The sequence below is a fragment of the Nesoenas mayeri genome, assembly GCF_963082525.1.
Source record: "Nesoenas mayeri genome assembly, chromosome: 9".
In the NCBI taxonomy this organism is placed as follows: domain Eukaryota; kingdom Metazoa; phylum Chordata; class Aves; order Columbiformes; family Columbidae; genus Nesoenas; species Nesoenas mayeri.
This window is the reverse complement of record NC_137557.1, coordinates 1,509,711-1,525,935: the sequence shown is the minus strand read 5'-3', so window position 1 is coordinate 1,525,935 and position 16,225 is coordinate 1,509,711. Positions and strand designations below refer to the sequence as shown.

Below are 16,225 nucleotides of genomic sequence, written 5' to 3'. Positions count from 1 at the left end.
ACATAGCTTTGTTTCTTTTAAGTTGTTACCCCTGGTAGCCCTGACAGAGTTCAGTGAAGTTACGCTGAATGCGAGTTAGGTGTTGTTCTTTACCGCAGCTGTGATAAGGGAGCCTGGTTATTGGAATTATTGGAGCTGGTTCAGTGATTCTTCATGTTTCAGCCTTGATCCAGACAGTGAAGATTAATCATCTGCGATGCTTTTCTTTGCAATGAGAATACAAATTAGTTGTTTCTTTGTGCTGTGTGAAGGATCAGAGAAACTGAACTTAACCTGTGAACTTGAATCTTTCCAGCTAGCCTGTTCCAAATCAGAATGTCACTTGTGCATGTTACATGGTGTCTAAAATGCATCATGTCGAGAGAAATTGTGCACTTCTACCCATTATTTTCTGGAGAAATGGGTATTTCAGAGAATCTGCATGAATTAATCTTAAAAATGCTGAAGTCTGACATTCAGACTTGCCTTTTTTTCTTTTTTTCTTTTTTTTTTAACAAGCAGGATGTAAACGTGTTTCTGTACTTTTTACAAGATTACAATTACATAATCTGTACACGTTATTAACTTCAACTCTTTTTTCCCTTGCAACCGACTATACAGCGACCAGCTACATTTACCAAAGCCTGGGTGATGTGGAGTGGTACATAAAGATGAAGCTGTCGTCATGGCAACAGTGAGTGAAGTATCGAAAATCCCCAAGGAGAAGCCAGTGCTCTGAGAATAGGTCACTGGAATCGGGGGACAAACAGGTTGGCCGCTGGTGAACCATTTGGAAGAACTCCTGTATCTTGTTATAAGCTTTTTTCTTTGCTGTCCAGGTTTTTAGAATACTAGCTTAATTTTATTTTTTTTAAATCTGAAGCTAACACTTAGGCCGTAGTTAGTTTCTTACACACAACCCAGAAATGAAACAATCAGGCTGCTGTACTTTTCTTTTCACCTCTAGTCTAGTATTTCTGTTAACTGAAGCTCTTAACCTGCACATGAAGTTTGAGTAGTTTGAATAGGCTTGCTTTCCTTTAACAGTTTGGGGTTCTCAGTTCCACTTTCTGGCTCTGTATAATTGCCATTTGAACTTGCAGTAAAATTTGCCTTCACAAGGGTATGGAAGTCTTGAAATTGTAAAACTTTATATAAATTATGATATAAGCAGCCCCTTCTATGTACCTGTTTGTAGAACTGGGAATTGCATTGGAATTTTCTTTTTGTAAGACCTGTAGTCAACCGAGTTGCTGCTAGGTGGGATTTTTAATAATGAGAAGTAAGAAAAAGCTAAAAATGTGGTTTGGACAAGCATATTTTCTTTTGGATCTTTCACGAGCCTGTGTCATGTAGTACTGCATGTAAAAATGTTTGTGTGCATGGAGAAAAGCTCGTATGATGAAAATACTGCTTTTTAAAAAACTGTCTGCTGAAACACCTGTGTTCTGAGCCAAGTGCAACTATTGTTCAACATGTAGAATGTAGTTTGAAGTTGATTTTATTTACCGTAAATGTGCCTGAAAGCTGCAGAAGGTTCTTACGAGACTGGAACCAAATGTGACTCCTGTCATCATGTAACCTGACAAATGTTGGTTTGAGATGCTCAGTCAGCTGTTCTTTGCTTCTGTTGCAGCAAACAGGTTCATGCAGTTGTGTTGGAAGTGGCCTGTGTTAATCATACACACTAACTAGTGTTCTCCAAACCCTGCTCTAAATCTACAGTGCTTGTATTTACAACATTGGAGGCAAATATAGAACTCACTTTCTTCTCTCGTATTGACTGGCATAAGAGAGATGTGGTCTTTGAAATGAGATGCTGATTTTATGCTGTACTTGCTAGAAGTGCTTTTTGCATTATGAACAAAACTACACACAAGGCACTTTTCCTCCAAAGTATTAGACATTCTAAAGACACCAGATTTTAATATGCCATTTAATGAAGCTGTAGTTGTGTCGAGAACTTGGGTTTTATTTGTCAGAGGAATTTAAAAGGATATTTGTAATTTATTTCTTGCTACAAACACATTATGGTGTGTATTAATTACTTTTTGGGGGATGTTATCTGATCTCTAAATCCCAAGGCAGTTTTGTGGCTTAAGTGTTGGATTCGCTTACCAGAATGGGCACTGTGAGCTCCCTGTTCGTAACTCTCAAGTCTTGTCTGGAGCTCATGCTGATTTTTAAGAACAAAGTAAGAATTTGTAGTACTACTGGGCTATATAGAGCTTGAAGCTTATATTTTATATATAAGTTCACAAATTTTTCTCTAGTTTGTTACTTGGATCTAAAATGACTACTTCTTGGGCTGAGAACTAAGTGCAGCAAATGCAGAAGTTCCTCTCTTAGTAGGAAAGCGAAGAAGTGTTCCAAAGGGAAATCTCTAAAGCTTCCAACTTGTAAAATAATTATGCATACCAACATGTTAGAGCCTATGGCAAAAGTACTAAATTGATAAATCTTAACATAGTGGACACCCTGACTTTTGCCTGTAATACAGTGCAGTAAAGCCTTGTACAGATTTTTATTTTTGCTTAAGTGGATAAAAGGCTGCTTTTATCTTTCTGGTTTTGGAAATACTGTCTGGATAAACACGTTTTTCATGGCTTCCTTAGATCTGTAGATCTCTAGAACTTCCGTGTCCAAAGTCACCAGAGTAACAAGGGAGAACAGAGTAAAGTGCACTTGGAGCATCTTAATTTTGAGTTTCCAGTCGCTTTGCTGTTGAACAGGTACAACCACGGTATGGACTGCTTGTGCTGATCCTGTGGCCCTGTGGCAGGACAGCGAAAACTTTAAATGCAGTGAGGCTCACAGCCTTTCCACTGCATTCTTAGCTACCTTGTTGTGTTTTCATAATACTGACTTTCTGACACAGCTTTCGGAGAATGCAGAGCCATGTGGAAGGTGGTCATCCTGTGGCAGGTGGGACGATCCCATACAGTGATGTTGTCCTGCACTTGATTGTTTTTTATTTTTTAGACTGGAAGTCATAGCTGCCATAAGTTTCATCCAAGATTTGTCGCCTCTGATGAAGTGTGCTGCTAACAAGCCGAGCCTGGACACCTAAACTCACTCTGAATGATGCTTTGCAGATCCTGTTAATGCCAGTGATCTCTAGATAAAATTGTGTAAAGCAATATTGGAGGAAATGCTATTATAAACCCCTGAATATAGTTGAAATCAATGGAAAGCAAATCAGTTTCACTGATGTAAAGAATTTCTGTTTGATTCTTCCAGTCTCCCACTCCAGAGCATTGTGTTCAGACAGCCTTGGTAGTGTTGGAGTGTTCAGAAAAAATCATAGCCTCTCTGCTGAAGTAATTACCTTGAAGAAACTTTAAAAGTTGTGGGGTTTTTTTTCAGTTAATTTTTGCAGAAAAAAATAGGTATTCCGACTGCGTTAAATTTAAAATAGCTGAAATCACAAACTTTGTAAACTTGCCCTGATGAGTGAGAGTAACCCTTAGCTAGAGAAATTAACTTTATGTAACATGGAAAACATCGCTATTTTTTTTTAAGAGGCAGACGTAGTACAGCTTGTACTGGAATTGCCGGTGCTTCCTGGCACCCAGAAGCTGCGATAGTTGGTTTCAAACCTCCTGTGAGCTGTTTCTTGGCCCCTTGGGAAGAGCTGGGGGAGCTCACTCTTCGTGTGCATAGTTATAAAACACGATGATTTTATTGGTGAAGCAGATGGCTTGTCATATCCTTTGACCGATGGTAATATGCATCGTTTCAGGTGACTGCAGAACTTGGGGTAAACTGTGGATTATTGCGGTTAGGAACCCTTCAGCCTAGCCTTGGCATGAAGCTGACCCTTTCTGGGGTGGAACTTGGGTTTTTTGAGTCATTTTTCTACTTGTGGAACTACTTGTGGAACTTGAATGGAATCAAAAAAGACAAGTTAGTAGTATATTTGGTCTGATAAAACAGAAGCTCTATTTTGAATCCACTTTGGATCACTTTTTCCTTTTGAAGGTGACATAAAATGAAATTGTCACCGTTGCTTGGTGTGTACCAGGTTGATCATTTAAACAGACTGGTTTATGAGGGTGGAACTAGTTGCAAAAACATTCTTCTTCATTGGAAAGCATGTGGAATATGCGAGACACGTTACAGATGGGGAAAAAAGCTGCTCTGGCTTTAGGAGGAAGTGGATTAAAATACACAATGGAATGTTGAAAGGTCAAGTCTAAGAACAGACAAAGAAAAGACGAAATGGAGTAGGACACTCGTGATTAAAGCTTACAGCAAGTTATTTTAATTCAGAAGAAGTGCTTTGGAAAGTTCAGGTATTGGAAGAAATTAGGACTTGATAGTGCTAGACTTAGAAATCTTTCATTGTGAAATAAGCTCTTGTTTTGCAAATGCAAATAGCAGAAGTGACATGATATCCACTGACTAGTGGGTGCAGCATTCAGAATCCCAGGCAGGTCTGTCCCAGTTTGACAGGTTAAATTCCCTGCTTTACTAGGCTTTTCGTGTATCACACTAGCAGGGCTGTCTTGTTCTCTGAAGATCTGAATAATCTTGTCTTCCAGTGCATAGGAAACTGTAGTTTATGAAGCACAAGCTTGCTACCTTAAGATCAGTAAAAAACCCTGTTCTAGCTTAATTTTGCTTTGAAGTCCTACCTAGCAGAGGTAGTTTTATCACACTCCTTCCCCCACTTCTGTCATGAAATCTAAAGGTTCTTTGAGATCTTCACTGTAAAGTCGAGTTCCATTCCGGCAGCTGGACCAGTGTAGTTTGCATACACAGTAGAAAAAGATCTTTTTTTTTTTTTTAATCTTAGCCATCTAATCTGTTGCTTGTCAAAAGCAGAAACTAAACTAGTTTATCTAAACTTGGACAGCACAAGATTAATGCTTAAACTTGCTTGCAGGAGTTAAAAACCGGTTTCTGTTGCCATTAGTTGGTTGGAAGGGAAAACAGAGTTGATGCTGGTTTTGGATATGCAAAACAGTTTTGATTTTATTTCTTGCAAACTATAGGACTCCAAGCCCCCTGATACTTGATCAGAACTACATAAACACCAAAAATCAAGTAATCAAAGCAGAAAGAAGGGTACTGAAGGAGTTGGGATTTTGTGTTCATGTCAAGCATCCACATAAGGTGAGTTATCAACAAATAATATAATTATCAATCTTGTTCTACCTTGGTGGCATCCTTGTGAGCTGTGGAACAAAAAACACAGGTGTAAAAATGACCTGACTTCTCTTTATTCCTTAGTAGTTACAATAAACACTTTTGCCAGAGCACTTGGGCAAATAATCATATTGACTTTGGTAGAAATTGCCTTTTTGAGAAATGTTAAAGGTTTTGAAAATTGTGGAAGAGTAGAATTGTCTGAACATGATTGGATGATGTGATCTTATGGTGCGTGCTTAGAAAAGGAGAGACTGTTGTTTTGGAATACTCTTTGATTGCATTTAGTATAAAGAGTTACTTCCTTACTGTTGATTTATATGTTAAAACTGAGTTGCGTTTTTTCCCCTCCTTGTTCCTCAGATCATTGTGATGTATTTGCAAGTCTTAGAATGTGAACGTAACCAAACCCTGGTACAGACAGCCTGGTAAGTTGTTATTTTCCATTCTTTTCCTAGCCAGGAAAATAGTAGCAGAAATAACAAGCCTGACGATCCATATGCAAAGCAATGAGATGTAAGTTATTACACAAATACATGCTTTTAAAATATTTGAGTGCTTGTTTCTGCTTACTATTTTCATGGCTTGATTCTAATGTGGTAATGGAGAACTCAATTTAACTTTGTTCTTTTTTCTACTCTTTAATTAAAGGGTAGTCCCTGATGGTAAGTCATAGAGCTCTGCCCTCTGCACCTCAGCCCATGGCCTGTTTGGCTGCCCTTCTCTCCAGCCAACCCAGTGCAAGCTCTCAGCCGAGATTCACTGAAGTGGTCCATGTCCATCGGGCAGCATCTCCTAGTTCTGGCTGGGTGTCCAAAGGATTTGTATATTTGTTTTTAGAAGTAACTGTTGAAAATGTTTCTAAATGTATTTGTTGCCTAGCTACTGTATACTGTAGTCTATTTAAAGGACACATGGGGTAGACTTTTTGCCAACATTTATTTAGTTGATTTAGCATTTGGCTAAACTTGAGGGTTTGGTTTTTTTTAAAAAAAAAAAAGACAGTGCATGCAGCATGTTCACTTAGAAGCCGTATTGGGCATGGTTTTCTGTAGAGTCAATCCTTACTGACTGCTGTTCATTTCTTTCCTGTAGCTCAGTAACTTAGAAATGGATGGAGGTCTCTGCTGTTGCTCTCTTGGCACGTGTTGCTGGGCAGTGCCCCCGGGTGGAAGAGCAGTAGCTTAGTGAAGTGGGGACCCAGTACTAACTTACAGATCTTTTTCCAACACTCAGTGAGCAAGTTGGATACTTCTCTCTCTGGATGAAGTTCATGTGACACAAGGCACATGTAGGATTTAAATGCAATGTTTTATGAACTTTATAGGTTGCATCTAACCTCTGGAAAATGGTAGGTTAAAACTATACCATGCTTTCATGCTTGCATTTGAGTTTTAAGCATATTGGTTTTTAAATACAAGAACATTGGTGTTTAAAGCAAACAGCTGGACAGATGAGAAGTACTTGTTTGATTCTTAACTCAGTGGACACTTCACGGTATAACTTAATGTACCTACCTAGGAAGTAGCCATTATATACAATTACTTGCGTTGGGGGTTTCAAAACAATGGCAACGGTGCAAACTTTGTTACGGAAGTAACAAATGTAAATACAATAATTCAAAAGAAACCAAGTGTTTAATATAATAACAGAAAAAATAATAAAGTCAATTGAGTCTCCAGTATTGTTATCCTCTAAATAAGAAGATGTAAACCTGAGGTCCAATCTTTCATAAATATATATTTTTTTTTTATTTTTTTTTTAGGAATTATATGAATGACAGCCTTCGAACGAATGTGTTTGTTCGCTTTCAGCCGGAGACTATAGCATGTGCTTGCATTTATCTCGCTGCTAGAGCTCTGCAGGTGAGTATTCACCTGTCTTTGTTAGCATTACCTTTTATTGCTAATTACTTGCTTTCAGGAAAAATAAATGAAAATATTGAAAAGAGAAGCTTGGTCTGTAATCTGTTAATGAGCTTTCCGTTGGTTTATTTTTAGATTCCGCTGCCCACTCGTCCTCACTGGTTCTTGCTCTTCGGCACCACGGAAGAGGAGATTCAGGAGATATGCTTAACAACTCTTAAGCTCTATACTAGGAAGAAGGTACGTTTGAGATACTTGTTCTTCCTGCTCAGTGTTCAGAGCAGCTTGGAGCAGTCTCATGGTTGGGTGGGAAAGTAGACAAACGTACTAATTGAAGGGGAGTGTGAGGACAAACTATGGAAGTTAGTTACATCAGTGGACAGATAATTAAAAGGTAACTGAGCATTTTTCAGAAATGAGATGAAACTCTGAATTGTGTTACCACAGCCACTTACCACATTGTTACTTTACCAGCCCAATTATGAATTCCTGGATAAAGAAGTAGAAAAGAGAAAGATGGCACTACAGGAAGCTAAGCTGAAAGCAAAAGGTTTAAATCCGGATGGAACTCCAGCACTCTCAGCACTGGGTGGCTTTTCTCCTGCATCCAAACCATGTAAGTTTGTTTTCTGAACAGAAACTTGTGTAATACTATTTGATGAGTCTTGTAAATCTGTGTCCCAAGGTGTTAAAAAACCACTAGGTTTGCTTCTTGAGCTGTTAAGCAATTTAGGCTTTCTCACAGAACCAAGACAATTTTTTTTAAACCACAAGTTCAAAAAAGTTTCAATACCTTGAAATAGCAGTCTAGGGGGAAATGGGGTACTTTACTCCATACTTCCACATGAGTGATTTATTAATAACATGCACCCTTGAGATAATTATGTCATGAAAATATGTAGACACAGGAGCTGACTGTAGGTGACTGTGGTGTGAAGATTCTCCAGATTTAATCTATTGAGGGGGAGCTCCAATAGCCTTCATGGTTCTGTTTGCAGCAGGGTTCTCTGTACTTCCCGACTGTTCAAATGCAATAAAGGAAAACAGCTGCTGGTCAAGAAACAGGAGGGAAGGTCACAGTACTGTCTTGTCATTAGAGTGGAAAAATAGTTGCAGTGCACATCTTGAACCAGCAAATCTGTCTGAACTCTAATGGTGCAGAGAGCGAACAGTTCGGTCTTGGTGCTTTTCCCTGTTAGTGTTGCTGCTGTTCTGTGAACTACCAACAAAATGTAAAGGACGTGATAAGCGTTTGTCCTGTGAGAGTGGGTAAAGCTGAAGGTTCAGGCCTTTGTTTGTCACGTGGCCTCTCAGCTGAAGAACATATTCTGAGAAAGCAATATTTGTAGCAATTCTTTTTCCTTAAGAACAGTCTTGAGTTTCCAGAGGTCTTGGAGCTGGTGAGTGTGGATTTTTCACTGAACAATGGAATATGCTGCTTATTTCTGTGAAGTGGGAGCCTGGGCTAGGAGGTTTTAGTGAACACAGAACCCTGGTAGGGTTTAATGATTCTTACTAGCTGAGAAACTGAGGAAAAGCTGTCAGAAATCTGCCTTTCTGTCTTTACGTTAAACCTCTGAACCCTATAGAGCGAGGAAGCTGTGGTGCAAGTCGTAATGCAGCAGCTGTGCCTCATGTCAGCAGGGCAGGTAGAAATGCGTCATTCCTGTAGCGTGGCCCTTCCACTCCAGGCTGGATCAGCTGGCTGCAGGGCCAGATTGACTTCTAAACTAGAGATTTTTGTTATTCATTATATTTGTACTACTCATATAAAAATCTGTAGTTTTGCTGTTTGGTCTGAATTATTTCTATAGTATTAGAAATGAACTGTCAAGATAAAAATCTCTGTATTTGTGGGCCATAAGGGCAGCTTTATTTTGTACCACTTGGGTCCTGGTGATGAAATCTCAGGTCCACTTGGCTGGAAGGTCACGGTGTTCTGCTGATTTTAAACTACATGTGTCCCCGCAGACACCTCGCTCCTGTTCTCTTGTAGGAGTTTACTGTAACTGGAACGATGGAATGAAATAGCTACAGTTGAGTTCGTATTTCCATTTTGTGCAAATACTGGTAAAGGTGTATAAAGGATACAATATACTTATTGCAAAGTCCATAAATGAAATACCTAATTTTGAATTTAAATTTAATTCTCAGCTTCTCCGAGAGAAGTAAAAACTGAAGAGAAGAGTCCAGTATCTCTGAATACCAAAACCGTTAAAAAAGAGCCAGAGGAGCGGCAGCAAGCTTCAAAGAGCCCTTATAATGGGTAGGTAAAAATCTCTTCCTGATGAAGACTTCTGTAAAAACCATTTCTTCAACTGAAGTACAGTGAACTACTTTTGAGCTACTTCATGGAGGTAACAAGTACCTCAGAAGTGTGTAACCCTGTTGTGGTTTTGTTTGTTTTCCCCAAGCCTGAGAAAAGAAAGCAAGAGAAGTAGGAGCAGCAGAAGTGCGAGTCGATCCAGGTCAAGAACAAAGTCACGGTCTCGATCTCACACTCCTAGGCGGCAGTAAGTGATGAATTTTTGGCTTGTGGTGGGTTGTGGAGAAGGGGAAGGGTATGGTTTGTGTTTTTTGGAGGAAGTTGTCTTTTTTAACTGCTGGCCAGCAAAGGTGTGAGACTTGGGTCTGGCTTTAGGCTCCCAGTTCTTGACGTGCAGCAGTAACTGGTAACTGTGCCTTTGCTGCGTCTGAAGTTGGAAACTGCCAACTTTGGATCTCAGTGAAGTGTTCCCCAAAGTGCTGTTAACTGTCAAATCACTGAAGGAAAAAAACACAATAATAAATATGCACTCTGGTGTTGAGGGGAAGATTCTTAGCAAGGTGGAACAATTCTGAAAGATGCTGCATTGTGGGGCTGGGTTTGGTTTGGGCTTTTTGTTTTCCAAGGAGCTCAACTCAAAGGTGTGTTCTGGGGCGGTCAGTGTCATTCATCTGTTGTCACAGTGGGAGAAAGTCTCTCTGCTTTCTTCCAGTAACTTGGAACTTCCTAGGCATTGGTTTATTTTTGATCTTTTTGTTTTTATGTGGAAAAGATGTTTTAACTTGTTAACGCTTTTCCATAAGCTACAACAATAGGCGCAGCCTGTCTGGGACGTACAGCTCGAGGTCGAGAAGCAGGTCCCGCAGCCACAGCGGCAGCCCGCGCCGCCACCACAACCACGGCTCGCCGCACCTCAAGGCCAAGCACGGCAGGGAGGAGCTGAAGGGCGCAAATCGGCACGGTCACAAAAGGAAAAAATCCCGCTCGCGTTCGCAGAGCAAATCCCGGGATCATGCCGATGCCGCCAAGAAGCACCGGCACGAGCGGGGCCACCACAGGGACAGGCGCGAGCGATCGCGCTCCTTCGAGAGGGCGCACAAGGGCAAGCACCACGGCGGCGGGCGCTCGGGACACAGCCGGCACCGGCGCTGAGCTCTGCGCCCGCACCGCTGCCTCCTTCCGCCTGTACATAACACAATAAAAGGACTCTATTGGAGAACAAAGGAACCGATTAGGATTTGATTAATTTAAACCCGGTATCTAATTTTTCTAAAACGTATAGGAGACTTTTTGTTTCAGGAAAGAAACTATTACCAACTTTGCACATAATACCTTAGCAGTATCAAATTGGTGGAAAACAGCGATCAGGTTAAACTGTATGTATTAGAGTTGTGTATTGTTTATTGATATGAGAACTGGAGAATGGATTTCTGTAAAAAAGCAAAATGTACCTTATTTTTATACAAGTCAATTGCAGACACTTATATTTAAGTATAGTTATTTGTTTAAACAATGGTGGATACTTTCTTACACTGGTTTTAGTCTGCATGTGTTCAGAGATTTTTACAAGAAATAAAATATAAAGCTTTTTTTTTTACCCCCTGTTGGATGTCGAATATATTGAAGCTAAACTTAATTTTCAATGCCATCGTGTTGACCGAATGGAACGTTTGGGATATTGATGTGGTGCTGTTTGGGATATTGATGTGTTGCTGTTGCAAAGGAAAGACTCGGAAAGATTTAGGAGCTGGTGTCGCTCAGGGGGAAGCTGAGTTGTCTCCTGGTGTATGTGACAGTTGGAACGAGCAAGCAGGGACCTTTGGAGCTTGGTGGGACATGTGGGTGACGATGAGGAGCTGCAGGAGGGTACAAGATCCCCGGAGGGATCCACTGTGCCAGGGTCATTCTCATTGTTGCTCAGGTGGGAACAATCTTAAGCCTAAAGGTGTGAGGTGTTTGTCCTGTGCAAGTCTTGGATGCTATGGGCTGTGTAGATTGCTAATGCAGCAGAAAACACCCTTTCTCTCCCAAAATGCTTCTCCGAATTTCACCGTCGTGGCTGGGTAAGTTTGCAGCATGGTAAGAGCAAAGCCGGGGGCTAAAAGTGACGTAAGTAGGTCTGGTGTCCATGTGCTGCAGCAGCAAGTGCAGCATCTGGCCACAGGTTCTGCGGAGCTCGAAAGGGAAAGAAAAAGCCTGTGGTTGAGCAAAAGCTTCTCTTGAATTGGGGTGTTGTCGCAAGCAGCTGGCGCATCCTGTCGGGCTGCGTCTCTTCTCTAGAAACAGAGCAAATATTTGTTTTGAAAAGAGGGAAAAGATAAATGTGTCTGTTCCTTGGTTACCTCTGTGTGTTTTTTTTAATCTGCAGTAACTATTTCGTATGTTTGTTGCTTTCAGGAAAAAAATATTTGTTGCCATGGAAATTAAAGGAGCTTTTTTCCCCTAGATACAAATGTTTCGATAGTCTAGGATAGCGACAAAAAGCCAGTGTTGAGGTAGCAGCACAATTGGCTCAAGCTCCGTCGAACACCAGAGTTTGTACATGGGAGTGAAACGAGGGCTTGGCTCTTTGTGATAATGAGTAAGCACTAATTACTAATTACCCTTGTGTGCTTCCAGCACCCTGGCTGCAGAGCGGAAGAGCAGAAGTTGACCTCTGTGCGGAGCTGGGACACTTGGTGACACCGAACACCCGACACCATCAGCAGGTGCTCACACCCCAAGCTGGCAGGTGGCTGCAAGATCTTCAGTCTTTGTTCTCCAGCCCGTGCGAGGTATGGTGGCCTTTACTGTGCAACGGAATAAAGTGTAAAATAAACGGGTTTAGTTAGTGAAACAAAAGTAGATGTTTCTGGAAGCTCAAGTGTATCAGGTCAGTGTGATGGAGAAGAAGAGGTGCTGGGGTCTGAGAAAGGGAAAAACTTGGTAAGCAGTTGACAAAGTGTGAGGAAGCATAAGCATCAACATCATCTTCCTCCCTGCGTAGTTTAACCGCTGACTTCTGGATAATACATCTGCTATGCAATAACCTAGAAGTTGTATGGTGCAGGATGTATTTTACCTTGCTTCAGATTTCCAAGCCTGAGATGGTTACCCTAGATTGTCTTCAAAAAGAAAGCTGTAGAAATCTCTGCACGTAAGGTAGAAGAGAGTGACTGGTCCCAGGAACTGAGGAAAAATGGCTGCTAAGGATCACCACAGAAAACATAAAGGTGGAAATATCTTAGGAAAAATAACATTCCAGCTATAGGAGGAATGGAGGATTTGGAGACAATGTGGTTTTTGTTTTTAAGCCTGCCCAGAGAGGTGGTCCTTAAGTTTCAACTGGTAGCTGGGAGATGTGCTACTGCTGGAAAGCACCTTGGGGCAGCCGATTGGATTGGCGGTATACTAATGTGACATTTTTTTTAATTACTATTATTATTTGGCCACTGCATATGGAATGTGCGTGTTTTCATTTGTTCCGATTTTTTTAGAAGCTGTTCTTGTGCAGTGGGAAGAAATACTGCTTGTTGGTTGTGTCTTCTCTGGATTCAAGTGGAGGACGACAGGAGAGACAGGAGACTGTGCCGGCCCTAACAGTACCTGACCATTTTACCTTAGTTACAGTATTTCAATTTGCATTCCAATTCTTTGGCTTGATCTGACAGGGGAAAGCTGCCCCCCCCCCCCCCCCAATCTACTGTGCCATGGCACTGGGGGGGACAGAAGCAGTGACAAAGTGAATGTGCCAGCTTGCACGTGGCACAGGTCGTGCTGGGAGGTGACGTGACCAGCCGAGGAGCTGAGTGACGTGTCGGGAGCGGGTTGGTGTCAGGGCCTCGCTCTGCCGTGTCACATTGTCACCTACAATACTGAGAAGCATTGGCCAAAGCCTGTTTTAAGGGAGGTGCTACAGTATTTTTACAACTAGATTTCACAAGACTTTAAGTGTCCTTGTGTGTTCGTTAAATCACAAAAGCTGATCACTTGAGAGCGCTGTTTGACCTCTAAGCATCTATATCGACCTCCAGGAGTCACTTGAGGCTACGCTGACAAATCTCAGCAGTTGAGAAATACTTTAATGCTTGTTATTTTTAAATTCTTCAGTGTCTTCCATGCGCTCGAGTCACTAATGGGAACCCTTCGTCAGCTGAATCTTATCTGTGAGGGATGTGGTGGCTTTGGTAACCCACCGCTGACATCCAAAGGTCACAGCTCCTGCCCCAGCCATATGGACGTGTCCGAAAAGCGAGTCAGGATTGTGAGGACCCTGTGCTGATCTTGATGTTTCTGACTGAGCTTGTTGTCACCTGTACGGGCTTCATTCTGCACAGCGTTTCATGACACCGTGTCTTAACGTTTACCCTTCAGAGTCAAAATGCGTTAACGGTTAATGCCCAGCTGCATCGCTGCGTCTCGCCAAAACCCCGTGTGCCGGTAGGATTGCAGCAGCTTTCCCAGCTTGTACCACAGCGCAGCCCCCGTTTCCCTCTGCCCCATCATTTTGTTTGTTCTGCCGTGCTTGTTCTCTCACCAGCACTGATGGAAGTACCGGGACACCAAAACAACCGGTGATGGAGCGTGCAGATGAAGCTATTTTGGTCCTTCCTCCCCATCTTTCCATGTTTCTAGCTCGTTGTGCAAGGCGGCTGCTGGGGCTGCGCCGTCCAACCCAGATGGTCGCAGGCAAACGTTTGCTTGACGCCGGCAGAGCGGACGCCGTCCTGGCCAAGTGGCAGATGGCAGCGGGTGACGCAGGAACAGGAGCTACACATCACCCCGGGCCACAGCCCCGCGGCTTCCATGCGGCTGGAAAACGTTCCTGCCAACAGCGACAGCCTCAAGCTGCCCAGTCTGCTCCACAACCCCAAGGGCAAGGAGACCATGGAAGGTCTGCCTATAAAAAAAGGAGGAACTGGGGGTGCAGGGTCCACAGCAGCATGAGGACCAAAGGCTTCCAGCTCCACCAGTAGGATTTCGTCAGTCCAGAGGGGTGCGTGTGTGTCTAAAACACATGTACAGAAAAAACAGTGTTCACAGATGTGGTTGATTTATATGAAAACGTGTTGCTGACTGGGTGACACCAGTGCTGCTACTCAGCTCAAGGGAGACTAAGATGGGTCTGATCCTTCTTCCAGAACTGCTTATTAGATGTTTGTGTAAATCATGCAAATGAATCTTTCTCTTTCTTGCTTTCTCTCTCTCTTCCTTTCTTTCTTAGAGACATTTTTGTGGTTTAAATCTCATAAGTATTCACAACTTGCTTGTAACCAATAATTATGAGAAATACTGACTCTAGGCTTTTATACTCCTACTCACTCTGTACACGGTTTTAGTTTAAGGGAGTTTACTCTAACAGTACGAGCTGATGTGACATTCCCATAACAAAATGCACCTTGGCCACCCCCATACCCACTGTATGGCTCTGGGAATAACCTGAAAGCAAAGTTTCCATGACTTAAGCAGAAATTACGGGAGACAGCAGGCTCTGTCACTGAAGGATGGATATATAGGTTCGATGTCCTGCCAAAACTGCAGGGATGGAGTTCATCCAAGTGTGTGGGACAAGCTGCAATGGGGACGGTTTCCTGGGAAATAGAGTGTTCCTGCATCGGCTGGTGCTGCTGGGCTGGAAACAAGGTGCCCCACTGGACTTGGAAGATCTCAGAGAGACCCGCGGGAACTGCTGGGAAATGCTCCAGCTGCCCAGTTCTCCTCAGTGCGGGGGTTTGGCTGTGTTGGTCTCGCCCTCAGAAATGCTTTTCCTCAGAAAAAAAAAGCAATTTGTTAAAATATTTTGGCTAACTAACATTTCAAGTCAGTGAATTCCAACTGTTGTGACTGTCCTTCACTTTCCGCTTTGTTACAGATGGAAGGATGGACGTGGACCAAAATCTTTGAGTGGCTCAGGAAGGAAAAAAGAACCTGTGATCAACCCGAGAATATTCTGGATGGAAACTGGCCCAACAGGTACCCCAAACCCACCGCTGCAGTGTGTCTTATGCGCTGCTGGTAACAACAGTGATTGCACCGGCAATTACACCTCGCTCAGGAAAAAATACTTGTGTAAAGGAAACAGCTTTCCACTCCCACCTCCCGCCTGGCCACGGGCCCGCGGGGCATTCAAAACAAACTGGGCCGTTAAAATTAGAAAAGGTGGCCTGAAAAGATGTCGTTATATTCCAGTGGAAGGGGAAAAACTGCAAAAATTCTTGGTTTTGTCCCAGGAAAGCTGAAACCCTCTTGGCGGTTGTTTGGAGGACGGGGGCTCCCGAGCAGCTCTGCAGCTCTCCCTGCTTTGCCCAGTCCCCTGTCCGCTGCTGGCGGCTCCCGCTGCCGTTCTGGGCTTTATTCTGTAGGTGGAACTATTGCAAAGCGCACACGAGCAGCTGCTGCGTGTGCACACCAGTGCACGCACACTTGTGCACATAAACACGGGCTGTGCCATCAGCCCCATTAAAACCAGTGTGAGAGCATCCGAGCGCAGCTCTGCACCAGCTCCGGCCTCAATCTCCCAAAAAGAGCAATCGCAACCACAGCCGTGAGAGTTAGTGAGTTGGAATGGAGTTTACACACCACAGCCCACACTCCTTCAGCCTGCTGTACATGAGAAAACCTCCGCGTGAAGCTAACGAGCCTTGACTTAATTGCACTGGTGGGCATCTCTCAGGTAAGTATATATTCCAAGTGGTTTGAAGCAGCAGGTGATGGATGGAGGTTGCTGGATTAAAAGCTGTCACGGGTTTGCAGGAGATGAGCCAGAAAAGCCCTTGGAGGTGTCCCCATATCTCCCAGTGTGGTTTTCCCCAGCGTTAAAAGCTTTGTTGTCCCCAAAGAGGCGACACCATGTCTCACCACGTGAGCTCCCCTAACAATCACTCTGCTCAGCTAATTGCAAACCCAGATCCCACCATACCTGCTGCCTCCCTGGGGCTGTGCAGGGCTGGGATTGCCTCACTCCTCCTGTTTCATCAAGAATCAG

General features: G+C 43.0%; 1 protein-coding gene across 15 annotated transcripts in view; it reads left to right on the top strand.

Annotated features, from left to right (window-relative positions):
- Positions 1 to 16,225, top strand: part of CCNL1 (cyclin L1) — a 28,127-nt gene that overhangs the window by 2,153 nt on the left and 9,749 nt on the right. For 13 of the 15 annotated variants that reach the window (XR_013922476.1, XR_013922477.1, XR_013922478.1 and 10 more), the window contains exons 4-12: positions 4,977 to 5,097; positions 5,494 to 5,558; positions 6,896 to 6,995; positions 7,131 to 7,235; positions 7,470 to 7,611; positions 9,150 to 9,261; positions 9,410 to 9,508; positions 11,881 to 12,035; positions 15,113 to 15,213. Coding sequence is in view for 2 of the 15 variants with exons in the window: in XM_080349383.1 (XP_080205509.1) it covers positions 4,977 to 5,097; positions 5,494 to 5,558; positions 6,896 to 6,995; positions 7,131 to 7,235; positions 7,470 to 7,611; positions 9,150 to 9,261; positions 9,410 to 9,508; positions 10,065 to 10,413 (1,093 nt within the window). In the remaining 13 variants the exon portion in view is untranslated. Of the gene's footprint in view, positions 1 to 4,976; positions 5,098 to 5,493; positions 5,559 to 6,895; positions 6,996 to 7,130; positions 7,236 to 7,469; positions 7,612 to 9,149; positions 9,262 to 9,409; positions 9,509 to 10,064; positions 10,859 to 11,880; positions 12,478 to 15,112; positions 15,214 to 16,225 lie in introns of those variants that run through there. The other 2 variants (XM_080349384.1, XM_080349383.1) reach the window with 2 other exon arrangements.